The 22,160-nt window shown below is 44.2% G+C and overlaps 1 protein-coding gene across 4 annotated transcripts in view; it reads left to right on the top strand.

Annotated features, from left to right (window-relative positions):
* Positions 1–22,160, top strand: part of SMG6 (SMG6 nonsense mediated mRNA decay factor) — a 243,796-nt gene that overhangs the window by 128,074 nt on the left and 93,562 nt on the right. For all 4 annotated transcript variants that reach the window (XM_037987493.2, XM_008009818.3, XM_008009817.3 and 1 more), the window contains one exon: positions 939–1,140. In XM_037987493.2, coding sequence (XP_037843421.2) covers positions 939–1,140 — 202 coding nt within the window. The remainder of the gene's footprint in view (positions 1–938; positions 1,141–22,160) is intronic.

Genomic DNA, 22,160 nt, shown 5'->3' with positions numbered 1-22,160 from the left:
ACTCTGCCCCACAGTCGATTTTTGACAAGTGATGGTAACAGAGAAATGAACCTCTTTTTTTATAATTCTACCCTGAAATTTTAATTAGGGAGAGCCAGACTTCACAGTTTCAAAGTTTCTTCTCAGGTTCAACCAGGACCTGGTGATACACAGTTGAGCCAGCCAGCCGTCCCAGTTTGCCCAGGACTGGGGGGTTTCTGGGGATGTTCAGTGCTAAAACCAGGACAGTCCCACACAAACCAGAATGGTTGGTCACCCTGTATCTAACCTTCCACACATGAGAGAAAGGAGAGGCATGGAATGGCTGAGACAGCGCCAATGAAGTGTGTAAGAGGCTTTACCTTCCTGTGAGGATCTTGATGGGCCAGGAATGAGGTTTTTGTTTGATTGATTGATTGATTGATTGATTGATTGATTGATTGCCTGCCTATGTGTAGGGAAGAGATTTCTAAAGCATTATAGGAGGAAAACCTGCATGACTCTTGCTGTATTGTGACTAGACCCGCCATGGCTGTGGCTGGGGGAGGAGAGGCTGGTGCTCAGTATGGCATATACTTGGCTGGACAGCAGTGGGGAATTCTGGGAGCAGCCTCAGGCACTGGGTGTCTAGAGTGTTTGAGTAAGCGTCTCAGGCACACTGTCTGGAAAGATGACAGGACCCTGCATTAGGCAACTGATTCTCTAAATTCTTTTTCCTCTCTGGTGAGGATTACAAACTCCCCCTAATCAATTTCAACTTTGTGTAGATCCACATACACATACCTTAGATTGCTGCCTTGGGCACAGTTTTGTTTCCTCCCATTTAGGGTATGCTTTCCTGGCAGATGCCAGCCTAGACAACATTTGCTGCAAGTACTTCCCTGCTCACAAGTACTAAGAATTCTTTTTTTTACTGGCTCCTCTTTAGAGCTGCTCTTTTCTTACCTTATTTCTCACAGTGTTGCTGTGGATGTGTGGTCGACGCTGGCTGATTTCTGTAACATACTGACTGCAGTGAATCAGTCTGAGGTGCCACTGTACAAGGACCCGGATGATGACCTCACCCTTCTTATCCTGGAAGAGGATCGGCTTCTCTCGGGCTTTGTCCCCTTGCTGGCTGCCCCTCAGGACCCCTGCTACGTGGAGAAAACCTCGGATAAGGTCAGCCCCAGGCCAAACATCCCTCCCCATTTGCCCCTCCTCTTAATTCTCCAGACTTTTTTATTCTTGGGAAGTTTTCTGTGCAAATGGAACATGATTAAGTCATTGAGAAGGGTGTTAAGGGAAAATATCGACCTTTTAGCCGCTGACATCCAGCTCTGTGTCCTGAAAAAAAAAAAGCGCTCTCGACTTCCTTTGGTGTGTGTGTGTGCTCGCTGGCATGTTGTATATACGATCATTTCCTCACTTGTTTAAATAGTGCAGCTTGTGTTGGCAGTGCTCTCACTCGGCTCCAAATGGTTTGCATCATGCTCAAAGCACCCTCCTTTCTCCCCCCTTCCTCCACCCCCCCCCCCCCCCGCCCCACCACAAAACTCTGCACTAGGAAAACAGCCAGGGCTTTTTCCCTTCTCTAAGGAGGAGAGTGATAAATAGGTGACTAGAGAGAAGCAGACACCATGTGTTAACTTAGAAAAAAAAACTTGTAGGAATATGAAGCATTCCCCGCTGCCTGGTTTCTATTTTCCTTCCTCTGAGGACTGTGTTTTAACCTGAACGTTTTTCTTGCCTGTCTGTTTATAGAAAACAAAGCCGATTCCCTGTTGCTGATGGGGACTGTGGAGCTCTTAGTCTCTGCTTAACAGTTGGGTTTTCAGCCAGGTAAAGAGTAGGGTAGTCCAGTCGGCCTCACCTTTCCCACGTGTAATAACAGTTACTAGGCTAGGGACATAGTAGCCACCGAGCTCCGGAGCGAAGTGCTGTGTGGAGGCAGGAAGACCCTGTGACTGACTTCTCTGTAGAGCAGTGAGCATCACATCCCTTGAGGGACAGGCCTTCAGGGAGGTTCCACAAATGTCTTCTCAGGAGGAAGTCTTTTGACCTAGGTGAAGTATATACGTACTAGGGACATAGGGAGATGTTAAAAAAAAAAAAAAAAGTAAAAGTTCCAAACATGAACCACAAATATGAGAGGCTTTATATAGAATATAAAGTCTTGGCCTGTTGCAGTGGCTCACACCTTTAATCCCAGCACTTTGAGAGGCGGAGACGGGAGGATCGCTTGAGCCCAGGAGTTTGAGACCATCCCAGGCAACATGAGAAGCCTGTCTCTAAAAACAAACAAACAAACAAACAGTTTTTAGTATAAAAGAGTATTTGTTCACCGTAGGAAATTTGGAAAACACACGCAAATAAAAAGAAGAAAAATTATCCGTAATCCTTCTTTCTACCCAGAAGTAAGAGCGCTGTTATTTTGCTGATCATATATAATCGTATTTAATTTCTAGTATACACACACACACACTCTTTTCAGTAAAACTGGAGGTTATATTAATATTAATATATACTATTTGTTTTTTTTTTTTGTTTTTTTTAGATAGGGTCTCACTCTGTTGCCCAGGCTGGAGTGTGGTGGCACAATCTCAGCTTGCTGCAACCTCTGCCTCCCAGGCTCAAGCAGTCCTCCTACCTCAGCCTCCCGCATAGCTAGGACTGCAGGCACCCACCTCCATACCTAGCTAATATTTGTATTTTTGAATAGAGATGGGGTTTCGCCATGTTGCCAGGCTGGTCTCTAACTCCTGAGCTCAAGCGATTTACCTGCCTCAGCCTCCCAGAGTGCTAGGATTATAGGTGTGAGCTAACATGCCCAGCTGTATATACTATTTGTAATCTGCTTTTTTCCTCATGTTTTTAATATATTCTTATATGGAATCATTTTTTATAGTTACCCAGAATTCTTTTATATTCGAAGATTTCTTTAACCCATCTTTGCTTTATTGAATCAAGAGAATGTTCCCAATTTTTTTACAGTTATAAACAGTGAATCAGTTTCTTGTAGCAGAATTTGAGCATATATTCCCTTTGGTTAAATTGCTGTAAGTAGATTAAGGTTCTGGACATTGATATATCAAAAACTCATACTCTTTGGATGCATTTAATGGCTACTATATCTTGGGAATCAGAGAACCCTTCTTTCCCAAGAGAAATACTTATTTTATGCCTTTGCAACAAAAACTTAGAGTGAAATTCTGCTCTTCTAGTCTCAGAATGGGCAGATAATGGGGATTTGTAGTACGTGAGGCTGAGGACAGCTAACAAGTTGTTTTGTACGTGTAGGAGGTGTTCGGTTAGAAGAGAGGCTGGATGACGTGGCTTGGGCCGGAGAATCCTCATACTCTTCTTTCGTGATCACAGAGTGGTCTTGATTCCAGAGGATGCTTTTGGGAGTTGGCTATTGAAGCTGTCTTTTAGTGTGGGGCAGGTGCTGAGTAGAAGAGTACTAACCAGCTTCAGACTCTTCCCACGCCCCGTCTTCATCAGCTCTCCTAGCTCTAGTGTCAGATACCACGTATGTGTTCTGGCTCGAGGAGAGCACAGAGCCAGCACACCAGCCCTTAGCCTATGTAGTGATCTACAGGATACCTAGGCGGCAGTTGCGGCTCAGTGAGACTAAGGTAGGTCTCCACTTCAGGGACTGTGAAACAGGTATGTCAAACCTGACATGTCCAAATCCAAACTCCTGAATCCTGCCCCACCCGCTACCCACCATCCTGGTCTTCCTTTACCCTTTCCCATCTTGGTAAATGGCAGCTTTGATTTTGGGGCTGCTCATGTCAAAATGCTTGGGGTTATTCTTGGCACTTCTTTCTCACACTTCCATATCTAATCCACTGGCAGTTAATGTCTTCTTTACCTTCAAAACACGTACAGGTACAGTTCTCTCTTCCCACTGCACCCCGGTTCGGTTCACTGAAATGCTTCTGACTGGTTGCTCTGGTTCCTTTCCCCTTCTATTCTTCAGTCCGTTTTCAAAATATCAGTAAGATCATGTCATTTCTTAGTTCAAAACCTTCTGATGATTGCTCTTATCACTTAGAGTAGAGGCCAAAGTTTTAACAGTGGCCTACAGTGCCCTCCATTAGATCTAACCCCACCTCCATCCCACTCCCAAGCTCTCTGACCTCAGGTCCTCCTGCTGTCCTTCAACCCAGTGTGCTGTAGTCACACTGACATCCTTGTTTTTCCTCAAACAAACCAAGCACTCGTGCCTAAGGGTCTTCGCAGCTGCTCTTTTCTTAACCGGGAACACGCTGTACTCGGCTGTGTGCCTCTCGCACTCCCTTCTGTCACCTTGGTAAAGAGAGCTTCCCTGGCCACATAATATAATCATATAAAGTGGTACTCTGCTTTATTGTTCCCCATCCACGGCAGGGGAAAATCACGTCTCCTGAGTATCTATCATGTATCAGTCCCTGAGCTAGGTACTTCTGTACAGTATTTCATTAAGTTCTCTAAATAAGCCTGCCGTGGAAGTATTATTACCCCCCCCTTTTTTTTTTTAAGAGATGGGTCTCACTTTGTCACCCAGGCTGGAGTCAGTGGCATTATCATAACTCACTGCCACCTCAGATTCCTGCGCACAAGCAGTCCTCCCACCCTGGTGGGACCTCTGTCTCCCAGGTTCAAGCAATTCTGTTGCCTCGGGCTCCCAGGTAGCTGGGATTACAGGCGCGCCACCATGACGAGCTAAATTTTTTTTATTTTGAGTAGCTGGGACTACAGGCATGTGCCACCATGCCTGGCTGATTTTAAAAAAAAAAAAAAAAAAAAAAAAAGTTTTGACCAGGCGTGGTGCTCACGCCTGTAATCCCAGCACTTTGGGAGGCCAAGGCAGGTGGAGCACGAGGTCAGGAGTTTGAGACCAGCCTGGCCAACATTGTGAAACCCTGTGTCTACTAAAAATACAAAAATTAGCCAGGTGTGGTGGTGGGCCCTGTAATCCCAGCTACTTGGGAGGCTGAGACAGGAGAATTGCTTGAACCCAGGAGGCGGAGGTTGCAGTGAGCCAAGTTCATCCCACTGCACTCCAGCTTGGGTGGCAGAGCAAGACTCCATCTCAAAAAAAAAAAAAAAAAAAAAAAAAGTTTTTTTTTTTCTCACACTTCCATAATGGAGACGGGACCTCACCATCTTGCCCGCCATCTCGAACTCCTAGGCTCCAGTGGTCCTCCTGCCTCGGCCTCCTCAAGTGGTGGGATTGTAGGCGTGAGCCACCCCCTTCAAATTTTGTAAAAGAGGATACTGAAGCTCAAGAGAAAAGAATGATGATAAGCTCATGTGGTTCATCTCCGTGGCCAACCTAGGAGATTAGCGTGGATGTGTCAGGGAATCTTTAGAACTCTTGACCTTTTAGAAATCTGCAAAAGGGGACCTAGTGTGGTGGCTCACGCCTGTAATCCCAACACTTTGGGAGGCTGAGGTGGGCAGATCACTTGAGGCTAGGAGTTTGAGACCAGCCTGGCCAACACAGTGAAACCCTGTCTCTACTAAATTAGCCAGGCATGGTGGTGAGCCCCTGTAATCCCAGCTACTCGGGAGGCTGAGGCATGAGAATTGCTTGAGCCCGGGAGGCGGAGTTGCAGTGAGCTGAGATTGTGCCACTGTACTCCAGCCTGGGTGACAGAGCAAGACTCTGTCTCAAAAAATATATAAATAAAAATCTTAAAAAAAAAAAGAAAAATCTGCAAAAGGGCCAGGCATGGTGGCTCACACCAGTAATCCCAATATTCTGGAAGGCCAAAGTGGGAGGAGCACTTGAGGCCAGGATCTCTAAACCAACCTGGGTGACATAGTGAGGCCCTGTTTTAAACAAGTTTAAACAAACAAGTTTAAAAATAGCCAGGTGTGGTGGCAAGCACCTGTAGGCCCAGCTATTCAGGAGCCTGAGGCGGGAGAATTTTTTAAGTGCAGGGGTTCAAGGCTCATTATGATTGTGCCACTGCACTACAGCCTGGGTCTCAGAACGAGACCCCGTCTGAAAAAAATAAAAAAGAAATTTGAAAAATATAAACATTTCCTTCAGCTTCTAGGGTTCATTACTAGGAAACATAAAACATATCTCAGGTGCTCATCTGTGGCAGCAGTCTGAGCAGTTTTATTACTGGTCGAGATTAGTCTCATGTTTGGTCCTGCCTTGATGCTTATTCTGCAGATATTTACTAAACACGTATTGCCAACACCGCCTGGGAGATCCAGACACGTAAGGCAACTGTCTTCCTAGTTTGAGAGAGAGTCTGTGCCATGTGTGAAGATGTGAATGGCAGCATCAGTGAATTTGAGGACTTCTTGAGTTTTGTTGAGCTGGTAGTATCCAAGCGAAGGCATTGCTTCAAGAGCACTGATTTGGCATTAATGTTATCATTGTGTCTTTGAACCAGAAAAGTTTTCACCTTATATGCCTCTGAGTGCAAATACTCTCTTTGTTCCATTCTTTTCTTCAGTAATTTCTGCTCTACTGTTGTGTTAGATCTCTATTCTTTGTCCTATATGTCACTTTTTCTGTCATCACTTTAATCGGTTTTTGCTTTTCTTCTGCATTCTGGGAAAGTTTCTCAAGTTTGTCCTCTTTATATATTTTTATAGCATTGATTCTACTCTTTACTACTTCTAGTTCAGGATTTAAGTCTGCTGTTGCATTATTTGTTCTCTTATATTGTATCTGACAACCTTTATTTTTTGCCTGTCTTTTAGTCAGTCGGTCTTTATATCTTTTTTTTTTTTTTTTTTTTTTGAGACGGAGTCCCACTCTGTCACCCAGGCTGGAATACAGTGGTGCGATCTCGGCTCACTGCACCCCCTCCGCCTCCCCAGGTTCAAGTGATTCTCTTGCCTCAGCCCCCCGAATAGCTGGGATTACAGGGGCATGTGCTGCCACACGTGGCTAATTTTTTTGTGTTTTTAGTAGAGACGGGGTTTTGCCATGTTGGCCAGGTTGGTCTCAAACTCCTGACCTCAATGTGATCTGCCAGCCTCAGCCTCCCAGAGTGCTGGGATTACCGGCATGAGCCACCATGCCCAGCCTCAGTCCCGTTATATCTGTCTTTGCTTTTTCATTCTTCATTTAACATACTTCACAGAGTCTATAATTTGAAGAATTCAGTTGAAGGTCGGGAGCAGTGGCCCATGCCTGTCATCCCAGCACTTTGGGAAGCCAAGGCAGACAGATCACTTGAGCCCAGGAGTTTTAGACCAGCCTGGGAAACATGGCAAAAACTTGTCCCTACAGAAAATATAAAAATTAGCCAGGGTTAATGATATTACACCTGTAGTTCCAGCTAATCAGGAGGCTGAGGTGGAAGAATTGCTTCAGTCGGCCGGGCGTGGTGGCTCAAGCCTGTAATCCCAGCACTTTGGGAGGCCGAGACGGATGGATCACGAGGTCAGGAGATCAAGACCATCCTGGCTAACACGGTGAAACCCCGTCTCTACTAAAAAATACAAAAAAAATTAGCCGGGCGAGGTGGCGGGCGCCTGTACTCCCAGCTACTCGGGAGGCTGAGGCAGGAGAATGGCGTAAACCCGGGAGGCGGGGCTTGCAGTGAGCTGAGATCCGGCCACTGCACTCCAGCCTGGGCAACAGAGCCAGACTCCGTCTCAAAAAAATAAAAAATAAAAAAAGAATTGCTTCAGTCCTGGCAGTCTACGCTGCAGTGAGCTGTGATTGTGCCACCATACTCCAGCCTGAGGGACAGATTGTTTTCTTGGACCTCAGCTTTAGTTTCTACAGCTTGATGCTTGTCACTTACATTTTTTTGTCACTTCCTTTGTTTGAACAAAGGAAGATACTTGCTTCAAACAGATTAGGTAGATTCTCACTGGATGCCTTCTTTGTCTATAGTATTTTTTTTTTCTTGGAGGTGGAGTCTGACTCTGTCTCCCAAGCTGTAGTGCAGTAGCATGACACTGGCTCACTGCATCCTCCACCTAACAGGTTCAAGTGATTCTCCTACCTCAGCCTCCCGAGTAGCTGGGACTACAGGCGCCCGCCCCCACGCCCAGTTAATTTTTGGTTTTTTTTTTTTTTTTTTTTTTTTGTTTGTTTTTTTGTTTGTTTGTTTTTTTTTTTTTTTTTGAGACGGAGTCTCACTCTGTGGCCCAGACTGGAGTGCAGTGGCGCAATCTTGGCTCACTGCAAGCTCCGCCTTCCGGATTCACACCATTCTTCTGCCTCAGCCTCCTGAGTAGGTGAGACTACAGGCGCCCGCCACCATGCCCGGCTAATTTTTTGTATTTTTAGTAGGGATGGGGTTTCACTGTGTTAGCCGGGATGATCTTGATCTCCTGACCTCATGATCCGCCCGCCTGGGCCTCCCAAAGTGCTGGGATTACAGGCGTGAGCCACTGCGCCTGGCCATTTTGTTTCTTTGTGTTTTTTTTTGTTTGTTTTTTTTTTTGAGACGGAGTCTCGCTCTGTTGCCCAGGCTGGAGTGCAGTGGCCGGATCTCAGCTCACTGCAAGCTCCACCTCCCGGGTTTACGCCATTCTCTTGCCTCAGCCTCCCGAGTAGCTGGGACTACAGGCGCCCGCCACCTTGCCCGGCTAGTTTTTTGTATTTTTTTAGTAGAGACGGGGTTTCACCGTGTTAGCCAGAATGGTCTCGATCTCCTGACCTCGTGATCCGCCCGTCTCGGCCTCCCAAAGTGCTGGGATTACAGGGTTGAGCCACCGCACCCGGCCTTCTTTGTGTTTTTGAGACAAGGTCTCAGTCTGTCACCCAGGATGGAATGCAGTGGTGTGATCGTAGCTCATTGCAGTCTCGACCTCCTGGGTTCAAGCGACCCTCCTGCCTCAGCCTCCTGAGTAGCTGGGACTACAGGCGCCCGTCACCTCCCCTGGCTAATTGTTTTTACTTTTTTGTTGGAGACAAGGCCTCACTGTGTTGCCTAGGCTGGTCTCAAACTCCTGAGCTCAAGCGACCCTCCTGCCTTGGCCTCCCAGAGTGTGCCCACAGGTAATAGTTGAAATCTCTCGCTCAAGTATAGAGTTTGTACACATTGAATATCTCTAGTCCAAAAATCTGAAATACAAAAGACTCTAAAATCCAAAGCTTGATTTCAGATTTTCCAATTAGGGATGCTCAACCAGTAAGTATAAAATGCGAATATTCCAAAATCTGAAACACTTGTGGTCCCAGGCATTTTGGATAAAGAATAACCTGTATTAGCAAGTCATTAACCTCAAGGGAGTGGGAAGGGGACCAAGTGGTGTGCAATGTCAATAAATGAATTTATTTTCTACGTTTTCTGTTCTGTATACAGTGGAGCTACTATATCAGAGCTAGTCGCTCATGTCTAGTTTTCAGGGTTTTTTTCCAGTCTCTTTCATATAAATGATATTGCAACGTCCTGTCACCTTCTTGGAGCTTTGGCCTACCATGTGAAGAAGAAATTCTGTCATTGGGCCACTTTCCGTTTAGTGTGGGAATTTGCCTTAGACCTCTCTGAACTGCTGAATCACTGCGAGTGGTACTGATTTATAGCAGTGAGAAAGCTTCCAAGTGGTGGTCTGCGTCTGCCTCGTGAGCTGTCCTCACCCTTTGTGGTAGGCAAAGTAACACCCCTCCCCAAAGAGGTTTGCGTCTTCTCTCTCTGAAACCTGCTACGTGTTACCTTACGTGACAAAAAGACTTTTGCAGATGTCATTAAGGTGTTTTTGTTTTTGTTTTTGTTTTCTTCTTTTGAGATAGAGTTTCGCTCTGTCATCCAGGCTGGAGTGCAGTGGCTCAGTCTTGGCTCACTGCAACCTCTGCCTCCTGGGTTCAAGTGATTCTCCTGCCTCAGCCTCCAGAGTTGCTGGGACTACAGGCACGTGTCTTCACGCCCGGCTAATTTTTGTGTTTTTAGTAGAGATGGGGTTTTGCCATGTTAGCCAGGCTTATCTCAAACTCCTGACCTCAGGTGATCTACCCACCTCAGCCTCCCAAAGTGCTGGGATTACAGGCATGAGCCACTGCGCCCGGCTGGGTTTTTTTGTTTGTTTGTTTTTCTTTGAGATGGGGAGTCTCACTCTCTTCCTCTGTCACTCAGGCTGGAGTGCAGTGGCATGATCTCAGCACACTGCAATCTCTGCCTCCTGGGTTCAAGTGATGATCCTGCCTCAGGCTGCCTAATAGCTGGGATTACAAGTGCATGCCACCACGGCCAGCTAAGTTTTGTTGTTGTTGTCATTGTCGTCGTTGTTTTCTGAGACAGAGTTTTGCTCTGTCTCCCAGGCTGGAGTGCAGTAGCGTGATCTCGGCTCACTGCAACCTCCATCTCCCGGGTTTGAGCGATTCTCCTGCCTCAGCCTCTTGAGTAGCTGGGAGTACAAGCACCTGCCACCATGCCCAGCTAATTTTTGTATTTTTAGTAGAGATGGGGTTTCACCATGTTGGCCAGGCTGGTCTTGAACTCCTGACCTCAAGTGATTCACCCACCTCCACCTCAGCCTCCCAAAGTGCTGGGATTACAGGTGTGGGCCACTGTGCCCGGCTCTGGCTAAGTTTTTGTATTTTTGTACTTTTAGTACAATAGGGTTTCACCCTGTCATGTCGTCGTCGTTTTCTGAGACAGTTTTTCTCTTTCACCCAGACTGGAGTGCAGTAGTGTGATCTCGGCTCACTGCAACCTCTGTCTCCTGGGTTCAAGCGATTCTCCTGCCTCAACTTCTTGAGTAGCTGGGACTACAAGCACCTGCCACCACACCCACCTAATTTTTGTATTTTTAGTAGTGATGGGGTTTCACCCTGTTGGCCAGGCTGGTCTCAAACTCCTGACCTCAAGTGATCTGCCCGCCTCAGTCTTCTCACAGAGTAAGCAACTGCATAACCACCAAGCAAGCAGCTCAAGAAACAGAATAAGATAAGGGCAATGAGTTACCATTTCCATTCAGTCTGTGTTGGGCCTAGTCAGTACAGTAAGACATGAAAAAAAAAAAAATGAAGTATTAATAAGACTATTGGAAGGGAAAAAATAAAGCTGTTTTTATTTGTAGATAATAACATGATACATTTAGAAAATCCCCAAAAAGGATAAATTATTAGAATTATTCTAATAATAAGTGAATGTAGCAAAGTTGCTGGATATAAAGTCATTGTACAAAAATCAATCCCATATCTACATACCAGAATCAAACAAAATGAAGGTTTGGTGCCTGGCACGGAGGCTAACACCTGTAATCACAGCACTTTGGGAGGCCAGGGTGGAAGGATCACTTGAGTCCAGGAGTTCGAGATCAGCCTGGGCAACACAGCATCTCTACTAAAAATTTAAAAAATCAGCTGGGCTTGGTGGCTTACACCTGTGGTCCTAGCTACTTGAGAGGTTCAGGTGGGTGGATCACTTGAGCCCAGGAGGTCAAGGTTGTGAGCTGTGATCATACAACTGCATTCCAGCCTGAGTGGCAGAGCAAGACCCTGTCTAAAAAGTAAATAAAATAATCTTTGTATTATAAAATAAATGTTCACTTAGAAATATTTTTTTAAAAATCAGTGTTAGCAGCCATGCATGTTGGTTCACACCTGTAATCCCAGTACTTTGGGAGGCTGAGGCCGGAGGATCACTTGAGCCCAGGAGTTTAAGACCAGCCTGGGCAATATAATGAGACCTTGTCTCTATAAAAAATAAAAAAATCAGTCAGGTGTGGTGATGTGCATCTGTAGTCCCAGCTACTTGAGAGGCTGAGGTGGGAGGATCACTTGAGCCAAGGAGGCAGAGGTTGTACTGAGCCTAGATTGCACCACTACACTCCAGCCTGGACCACAAACGGAGACCCTTTCTCAAAAAAAAAAAAAAAAAAAAAAAGAGAGAGAGAAAATCATGATTATCAATATGGAAAAGAAAAGATTTTCTTGATCCACTACCCAGAGATAACTACTGTTTCTTGTTCCATGTTGCTCCATATGTTCCAACCTAGAAGGATGGATGATAGGTAGATGGATGACTGGATATAAGTGAAGTTTTTTGCTTATTTGTTTATTTATTAGAGATGGAATCTCAGCTGTGTTCTCCAGGCTGGTCTTGAACTCCTGGCTTCAAGCAATATTCCTGCCTCAACTTCCTGAATAACTGGGATTGCAGGTGCAAACCACCACGTCCAGCACTGATTTTTGCCTTTTTCTTTTTTTTTTTTTTTTTTGTTTTCTGTTTTGAAACTGAGTCTTACTCTGTTGCCCAGGCTGGAGTGCAGTGGCGCAATCTGGGCTCACTGCAAGCTCTGCCTCCCGGGTTTGCACCATTCTCCTGCCTCAGCCTCCCGAGTAGCTGGGACTACAGGCGCCTGCCACCAATGCCCGGCTAGTTTTTTTGTATTTTTAGTAGAGACAGGGTTTCACCATGTTAACCAGGATGGTCTCGATCTCCTGACTTCGTGATCCAACCGCCTCAGCCTCCCAAAGTGCTGGGATTACAGGCGTGAGCCAGCACGCCTGGCCAATTTTTGCTTTTTAACTGAAATAGAATCAAACTGTATGTCTTGTTTTGTAATATACTTTGTTTACTTAGCAATAAGTATATATTTCCATGTTTACCTATAACATGAATTTAAGAGCTGCACAATATTGTATGGATATATTATAATATTTGTTTAGTCCTTAATCATTAGACATTTTATAGGAAGTTAATGACTTATCTGTTTTGTAAACGATGCCATCTCAGGCAGCCTTACACGTAAGTCTTTTGTTCTTACCCTTTGAGATAGTTTCTCCTTCTTAGACCTCCCTCTCTATCATTTCATAGATATCTAAAGCGACTTAGAATAGTTCCCGAGGATAAACAAAGAAGGAAAAGTTCATATGAGTGGAATAGAATGCTCAGACCGAATTTACCGCGTCTTTCCCTCTGGATTGAATATTCTTCAAATCTTGGAATGCCCTGGATTCAAAGTCTAGAATTTGAGTCTTTGAAGTGAGAATATGATTTTTTTTTTTTTAAGACAAATCCTTGAGACTTGAGAGTGCTCTGAGTGGTACTAAATATACATAGTCTTATCTACATCATTTAGGAGGTGTGTTCAAGGGCAAAAATATGAGAGTAGTGGCAGTGCAACATCTAAGGACCAGAGACTCCAAACTTTGGAGGCAAGATTGCTTATAAATGAACACTGACTGATGATGATGACTGGTATATAAAAACCTGAAGATTAGTGAGCCGAGATCACGCCACTGCACTCCAGCCCGGGTGACAGTGTGAGACTGTGTCTCAAAAAAAAAAGGCTGAGCGTGGTGGCTCATGCCTGTAATCCCAACACTTTGGGAGGCCAAGGCAGGCAGATCAACCCGAGGTCGGGAGTTCGAGATCAGCCTGGCCAGCATGATGAAACCCTATCTCTACTAAAAGTACAAAATGGCCGGGCTTGGTGGCATAAGCCTATAATCCCAGCTACTCGTGAGGCTGAGGCAGAATTGCTTGAACCCAGTAGGCAGAGGTTGCCTATGGTTAGCTGAGATCACACCACTGCGCTCCAGCCTGGGCAACCAGAGCAAAACCCCATCTGAGAAAAAAAACCGAGGATCAGTTATGTGAGCATGCCTGCCTGCCTAGCCTTCCTAACTACCTACATACATACCTACAACCTTTGTCTCAAGACTTAATAAATATAAAATTATATAAATTTAATATAATAATATAATAAATTATAATAAATATAAAATTCAAATTGGTTAGAAGAATGTAAACATTGATTTAAACTTCAGCCTGGGTACTTTCTGTTTTTAGTTTTCTTTACTGATATAATCTCATATATGTAAAAGAATATATATTTTTACTTCATAATTGTATTTACTTTTATTTTATTTATGTTTTTGAGACAGGGTCTTGCCCTGTTGCCCAAGATGGAGGGCAGTGATACGATCGTGGCTCACTGCAGCCTTGACTTCCTGGGCTCAAACAATCCTCCCACCTCAGTCCCTTGAGTAGCTGGGGACTATAGGCGCACGCCATCACACCTGGCTAATTTTTCAATTTTTTGTGGAAACGGGGTCCCACTATGTTGCCTGGGCTGGCCTTGAACTCCTGGGCTTAGGTGATCCTCCTGCCTCGGCTTCCTAAAGTGCTGAGATTACAGGCATGAGCCACTGCACCCAGCCCATAATTTTAGATATTCAAAATAATTTAAGGCCAGGTGTGGTGGCTCACACCTGTAATCCCAGCACTTTGGGAGGCTGAGGCAGGCGGATCACCAGAGGTCAGGTGTTCAAGACTAGCCCTGGCAACATGGTGAAACCCTGTCTCTACTAAAAATACAAAAATTAGCCAGGTGTGGTGGTGCACCCTGTAATCCCAGCTACTCGGGAGGCTGAGGCACAAGAACCACTTGAACCCAGGAGGTGGAGGCTGCAGTGAGCCAAGATTGCGCCACTACACTCCAGCCCGGGCAACAGAGTGAGACTCTGTCTCAAAAGAATTAAAATAAAAATAAATTTATAGTTAATACCTTTACTTTTATAAATCAACTTTTACTAATGTGTATTTACATACAATGAAATGTATACGTTTGAATGTGGGTGTATATATACCCATGTCAAGATACAGAATGTGTATATATTCTGTGTAAGGGCCACCTCAATCAAGTTATAGAATATTTCCTCCTTCACACAATGTTCCCGAGTGCCTCTATCCCCCGTCCTACTCCCTGCCCCAGGCAACTACTGATGTAATTATTCTCACTATAGATTAGATTTGCCTGTTAAAAAATTTCATATACATAGAATCATATAGTATATACTGTCTTTGTTTTGTCACTCAGCATAACGTCTGAGTTTCACCCATATTGTGCATTATATTTTTTCAGTCATTTATTGATGAGTAATATTCCATTATATGGATATATCACAGTTTATCCATTCACTTGTTGATAGATATTTTGGCTCTTTTTATTTTGGAGGGGTTATGAAAAAGATGCTGTGAACATTAATGTACAGGTCTTTTTGTGGTCATATGTTTTCATTTCTCTTGGATAAATATCCAGGAGTAGAATTGCTTAGTCATATAAGTATATACGTAACTTTAAAAGAAGCTGCCAAACTTTTCTGAAGTGATTGCACCCTTTTATACTCCCACTAGCAATGTATGAGCGTTCTAGTTCTAGTTGCTTCACATTCTTGCCAACACTTGGTATTTCTAATCTTTATAGTTTTAGCTGTGCTAGTAAGCGTGAAGTAGTATCTCATTTCGGTTTTATGTTTTCGAGGGTTTTTTGTTTGTTTGTTTTTTGAGACAGTCTTACTGTCACCAATGCTGGAGCGCAGTGGTGCGATCTCAGCTCACTGCAGCCTCCGTCTTCTGGGTTAAAGCAGTTCTCCTACCGCAGCCTCTCAAGTAGCTGGGATTACAGCTGTAGTGTGCCACCACATCCAGCTAATTTCTTTCGTATTTTTAGCAGAGACAGTTTTTCACCACGTTCGCCAGACTGGTCTCAAACTTCTGACCTCACATGATCCACCCGCCTCAGCCTCCCAAAGTGCTGGGATTACAGGCGTGAGCCACTGTCCCTGGCCATAGTTTTAATAGTCATTTTCCTGAATAATGATGAGCATCTTTTTATGAGTTTACTGACAATTCTTACATCCTTATTTGGGAAATGTTCTAATCTGTTGGCCATTTTTAAACATTGGGGTGTTTTCTTATTGAGTTATAAGAGTCCATATTCTGGACACAAATACTTGTTGGATATACATCCTGTGAATATTTCTCATGGTCTGTGACTGGTTTGCCCTTTTTTTTTTTTTTTTTTTTTTTAAATGTAGTCTTGAACAGCAGACTTTTTTTTTTTTCTTTTTGTGAGACAGGGTCTTGCTCTGTTGCCCAAGGGATCCTTCCACCTGAGCCTCCCAAGTAACTGGGACTACAGGTGCACGCCACCACACCTGGCTAATTTTTATAGTTTTTGTAGAGCCATGGTTTCGCCATGTTGCCCAGACTGGTCTCAGCTCCTGATCTCCAGCGATCTACTTGCCTTAGCCTCCCAAAGTGCTGGGATTACAGGCATGAGCCATGGTGCTTGGCCTTCCAGTGGAATTTTGACTACACAGTAGGGACTTCTACTTTTAACTGCTTCAAATATTCCAGAATTGCCATCATTTAGGACAAAGGCTTTTGAAGGTTTGATGTTTTCGTAGGCTATTTTTTGTGATATCATTATTGTCGGTGACAGGAAAAATGAAACTTTAGCTGCCTAAGAGTGAATTCAAGTGTTTCTTAACTACCAGTAAACTCAGAAATAACCAGATGAAATAATATAAAACCTCATTTGTAGTAAATGCTTATCGAGCAATCTTTTTTTTTTTGTTTTTTGTCTCATGCATACACCCCTCTCTAAAGTGAAGAGAAGAATGATAAACTGTTTTTAATTCTAGAATGCAGAGGAAAACGTGGTTTGCATATGTGCAGCAAAAAACTTTGGAAGGTTGAAATTGCACAATGAGTGTAGGTTGAGCAATTGCTTAACAAGGCATACATGTTCGGCGGGGGGTGTCCTTTGCTCTTGTGCAATTAGGGAACTCCAGAGCTGCCTGAATAGGGGATTTCCTTTTTATTTCTCACATGCCATTTAAAAAATTAACTTCTTCCCTTCTTTTCAATGTTCACTCCTTTTTATTACTCCCTTGAATTCTTGTTTGTGATTTCTTTCGTTTAAGGGATTACTCAAACATTTATGTGTCCCACTTCTGTGACTTTGGTTAGAAATGCACCTGGGCCCAGTTCTACTGGTGGTGGGAGGAGAGCTTGCTGATGGTTTAGGGACTTCTAGTTCAGCTTCTTGTTGCCAGTATAATACTCAGCTGGTTCTAAGCATTTGAAATACAGGTTACAAATCAGCCAGCATTCCCTGATTTCTTAGTACTAGAATTTTACAGACTTTGTAATGAATCTGAGGTTTTTGCCTGTTTTTCTTTTACTGGTGACCAACACCTCCTGACGAAGATCATTTGCAGACTTTACTACAAAATAAAGCCTAACTTTAAGCTGAAAGCATAAGAGCCAAATAGGAAGATCCAAAACTAGACAGGATTGGTTTTGGCAAAAGGAAAGTCCTTGCTTTCTGCCTTCTTCCCTTTGGCTCGCGCAGGCATACTCATGTTGGGGTACTTGGTGAGCATGCTTTTGATTGTGATTCTCTTCCACTTACCTTTGTGATAGGGGTACCAAAATCTGTTTATCCTCATCTTTGCTGTCTTCCAGAGAAACAGGAGAGGTAGTTGGGTCAGTGTGCCAGAAAAGCAGAAGTTAAGTATGTGGATTTCATAGCTGCATGTATGAGTGTTTGTGGGACAGGGAACTTTTAATGGAAAACATTTGTGTTGCATCGAAAACAGTGTGAGGCCTGGTTAGAGTCTGTCTGCTTTGTCTGTCAGTCTGTTCCCTACCAGCACTAGTCATTGTTCTCCTGGGAGTCTCAGGCATATTGCGGTTTCTTCTGCTCTTGCTGGCCCCTAATCTTGCCAGAGTTTTTGTGTCATGGGTGGCCCCTTGAGCAGTCTGGAGTAAGACTGTAAGGTTGGTGACTAATGGCTTTGAAGAAGGTACTTCAGCCCACATAGGGGCTTTGGGACCCTTTTTAGGTTAAGCCTTCAGAGGGGGAGGGTCTCCAGCACAAGCAGTGGAAGAAACGTGCTTAGATGCATACACACTTTTTTAAACCTTCCTCTTACTGTTAGCAAAGCATGAACTAGAAGAATGGAGACCCACCTGGTGACACCACGCCTGTAATCCCAGCACTTTGGGAAGCTAAAGCGGGAGGATCGCTGGAGCCCAGAAGTTCGAGACTAACCTGGGCAACATAGTGAGGCTTTGTCACCACAAAAAAAATAAAAATTGGCCGGGCGCGGTGGCTGAAGCCTGTAATCCCAGCACTTTGGGAGGCCGAGACGGGTGGATCACGAGGTCAGGAGATCAAGACCATCCTGGCTAACATGGTGAAACCCTGTCTCTACTAAAAAATACAAAAAAAAAAAAACTAGCCAGGCGAGGTGGCGGGCACCTGTAGTCCCAGCTACTCGGGAGGCTGAGGCAGGAGAATGGCGTCAACCCAGGAGGCAGAGCTTGCAGTGAGCTGAGATCCGGCCACTGCACTGCAGCTTGGGCGACAGAGCGAGACTCCGTCTCAAAAAATAGTAATAATAAAATAAAATAAAAATTATCCAGGCATGGTGGTGCATGCTTGTAGTCCCAGCTGTTTGGAGGCTGAGGTGGGAGGATTGCTTGATCGTGAAAGGTCGAGGCTACAGTGAGCGGTGATTGTGTCACTGCACTGTAGCCTGGGTGACACAGCAAGACCCTGTCTCAAAAAAAAAAAAGAGAGAGGAGGGAAAGGCTTGCTGTTTGGGCTTGCCATTTCATTTGTAAATGCTCATTAAGGGATGTACCTGGGTGCCCAGTCTTGCATCTGACAGGCTGATGTCAGTCAGGTTGTGGGTGGCTGGATCTCTTTGGGAAATACAGAAGAAAAGGTGCTAATTTCCATGAGGATTGTGTCACTCCAAGATAGAAGGACCTATAATTTGAGCTCTTACTTTTTTATTTTTAAAAATTTTTTTTATTTTTATTATTTTTAGGAAGGAGTCTTTCTGTCACCCAGGGTGGAGTGCAGTGGTGCAATCTCAGCTCACTTCATCCTACACCTCCTGGGTTCAGGCGACTCTCCTGCCTCAGCCTCCGGAGTAGCTGGGTTTACAGGCACCCACTGACCACACCCAGCTAATTTGTATTTTTAGTAGTGACAGAGTTTCATTATGTTGCCCGAGATGGTCTCAAACTCCTGACCTCAAATGATCTGCCCACCTCAGCTTCTCGAAGTGCTGGGATTGCAGGCATGAACCACAGCACCCGGCCTGAGCTCTTTCTAATCTCAGTGCCCCTGAAATTGACATTTGTTCACCATTTTTTTAAAAAAAGGTAAAGAAAACAATAAAAGAGCAGCTCAGCTCAGTTTTCTGGGTCCCTAAGAAGGTACTCTACCAATGTGGTTTTCACATTTTCAGTTTTTTGGCTGGTGAATAAGATTGAGCAGAAATGCTCCTTCCCCTGATAACAATACATTCAAATGCGGGATCAGGAGCGTGTGGATTAAAACCAGACGGTGGATGATTAATACTTTTGCTTATAGAGGTAGACATGGCAGCTTCCTCCATTTAAATGAAAAGGCCTTTTCTCTGCATTTGTATGTGTGCATATGCTTACATGCTTGTGCCCTTTGAAGGTAAGAGCTGCGTCTCTCTACCATTTCCTTCCTCTCGAAGCACCCAAGAAGTACTAGAAGGACTAAGTGGTGAAGCAGAGGCGTGAAGCTCAGACACTATGGCAGGAGTGGGATATGTTCTGTTCTTCAAGCTCACTGCTTTCGTAGCTTTCTGGGTACTGCTGTAACAAACATCTTTTTCCATGGAACCTACTTGCTCCCTGTGGTCATGTAACCTCATCATGAGAGGCTTCCTTTTCCTTTAATCTGCTGTATCTTTGGAGGTGGCTGTCCTCATCATTTTATTGTTAATGACATGAAGAGAAACTTTATTTTCACATCGATATATTTTTCCCCTTACCCACTGAAAACATGACAGAGATTTCTTGGTTCAGGTGCTGTGGCTCACGCGTGTAATCCCAGCACTTTGGGAGGGTGCGGCGGACAGATCACCTGAGGTCAGGAGTTTGAGACCAGCGTGGCCAACATGGGGAAACCCTGTCTGTACTAAAAATACAAAAATTAGCTGGGCACAGTGGCGCACACCTGTAGTTCCAGTAATCCTTGCTGCTCGGGGAGCTGAGGCAGGAAAATCACTTGAACCAGGAAGGTGGAGGTTTCAGTGAGCCAAGATCACACCACTGCAATCCAGCCTGGGTGATGGAATGAGACTCCATCTCAAAAAAAAAAAAATTTTTTTTTTTCTCAGAGTATACTTTGTTTTTTTCAGACAACATCTTGTTTTGTTGCCAATGCTGGAGTGTAGTGGCTCACTGTAGCCTCAACCTTCTGGGCTCAAGGGATCCTCCCACCTCAGCTTCTGAGTAGCTGGGACCACAGGTACACGCCACCACACCCAGCTAATTTTTGTATTTTTTTTGTAGAGATGGGATTTCACCATGTTGCCCACGCTGGTCTTCAAGTCCTGAGCTCAAGCAGTTCACCCACCTTGGCCTCCCAAAGTGCTGTGATTACAGCCACCATGCTGTCCCTATAATTTTTAATTAGAGGTTGGCAGGTGTTTATTATTAAAAATAGTTTCAGCATTCATTTTTACTAAGTTCTGTGCACATTAACCCCTTCTGGCCAGCAGGCCTCTAGTTAGTCTAGGCTTCTGATTTCAGCTTGAATATACACTTTGCTCTTTGGAGAAACAGAGACCTCTGCCTAAATGAAACAGGACAGGTAAAGGGAGGAGGAAAATCAGGCTGAGATTTTGTACCTTTTTAATCTCTAAAGAAGGTTGTATTGTCTCTACAACAAGGAAAAAGTTGAAGGACAAAGGGCTTAAAATTCCTTTTATTCCAACATAAATCTATGTCTGTTTTGTAGTGTTGTCTCTAATTGCAAGGTGAGAGTGGCTCTGTCTCAGCCCCATCGCACTCCAGATGTGTGCGTCCCCAGGTATCCCCAGTCACCACATGGAGTGCTGTTCCACCAGTTCACCCCTTTCCCACAGAGACTTTCAGCACCAAGATTGGTGGGTTTGCATAAGTTAAAATTCACTCTTTGTTGTACTCTTTTGAGAAACACATACTTTCATGTAGCCATCACTACAATTAAGATATAGAGCATTTTCAACACCCCCAAAAATTCCCTCATGCAACCAGCTCCCTTCCCATCCCCAGTCCCTGACAACCTCTGATGTTTTCTGTCTCTGTAACTTAGCTTTTTCCAGAATGACGTATAAATAAAATCATACAGTACATAGAGCAGGGTTGTCCAATCTTTTGGCTTCCCTGGACCACGTTAGAAGAAGGATTGTCTTGGGCCACACATAAACTACACTAACACTAACGATAGCTGATAAGCTAAAAAAAAAAAAAAAAAAAAACCTCAAAAAACATCTCATAATATTTTAAGAAAGTTTATAAATTTGTGTTGGGACACATGGGCCACGGGTTGGACAAGCTTGATATAGAACTTTTGAGTTTGGCTTCTTTTCACATAGCATAATGCATGTGAGATTCATGCATGTTGCTGCCTGTATCAATCATACGTACTTTTTTGTTGCAGAGTAGTATTCCATTGTGTACATACACTATGATTTGTTTATCCATTCGCCAGTTGAACATTTGGGCTATTTGTAGTTTTTGGTGGTCATGGATAGAACAGCTGTAAACATCTGTGCATCAGTCTTTACGTTTCTTCAATGAACTTAAGTTTTCATTTCTCTTGGATAAATACTTCGGAATGGAACGGATGGTCTATATAAGAGAGTGTTTAAGTTTGCTGGGAACTGCCAAACTGGTTTTTACAAAGTGGCTGCACCGTACTGCACGAGCAGTTCCTGTTGTTCTGGCGTCCTTATCCGCACTTGATACTGTCCGTTTGTTTGTTTTTTTAATTGTAATAGGTACCTTGTGACTTTAATTCACATTTCTCTGATGGCTAATGATGTTGAGCATCTTTTCATACGTTTATTTGTCATCTGTGTATCTTCTTTGGTGAAGCATCTATTCACATCTTTTGCCTATTGTTAAATTGGATTATTTTCTTACTGAGTCTTGAGAGGTCTTTATATATCTAGGATGCAAATTGTTTGTCAGATACAAATACATTGCAGATATTTTCTCTCAGTCTGTGGCTTGTCTTTTCACTTCAGAGACTAACTTTTGACTGATTAAATGCTGAAGGTTTCAGCCTCTCTTAGTAGAGAAATATAAGGAAATTGAGACCTTAGTCAGCAGAAAGATGTGAGGGTCACCCCTTTTGAAGCTGTTTATTTAAAATAAAAGAGGGGTGTAAGGGGTGGGCCAAACTGAGTTGTCCAGACATATTTCTGAAGCTTTTTTCAGTTCTTTCTCCTGTCCCCGCCTATGATGTAGCTTCTGGGCTCTTACCTTCAACTGGGTTCCTCACTTCCTGCCATCACTCCAAACCCATCAAGGCCTCTCCAGCTCAGGCCGACTCCAGCAGGATACCCGAGAGGTCAGGCCAGCTTCTTGCCCATAGTCTATTCCAGAGTGAAGTAGTTTTTTGATAAGTAATCATTCCCCAGTTCTAAAGTGATAGCCTCCAAGGAG

The sequence above is a fragment of the Chlorocebus sabaeus genome, chromosome 16 (genome assembly GCF_047675955.1).
Source record: "Chlorocebus sabaeus isolate Y175 chromosome 16, mChlSab1.0.hap1, whole genome shotgun sequence".
Taxonomy (NCBI): domain Eukaryota; kingdom Metazoa; phylum Chordata; class Mammalia; order Primates; family Cercopithecidae; genus Chlorocebus; species Chlorocebus sabaeus.
The sequence above is the reverse complement of the archived record's forward strand: the minus strand, read 5'-3'. Positions and strand labels throughout refer to the sequence as shown.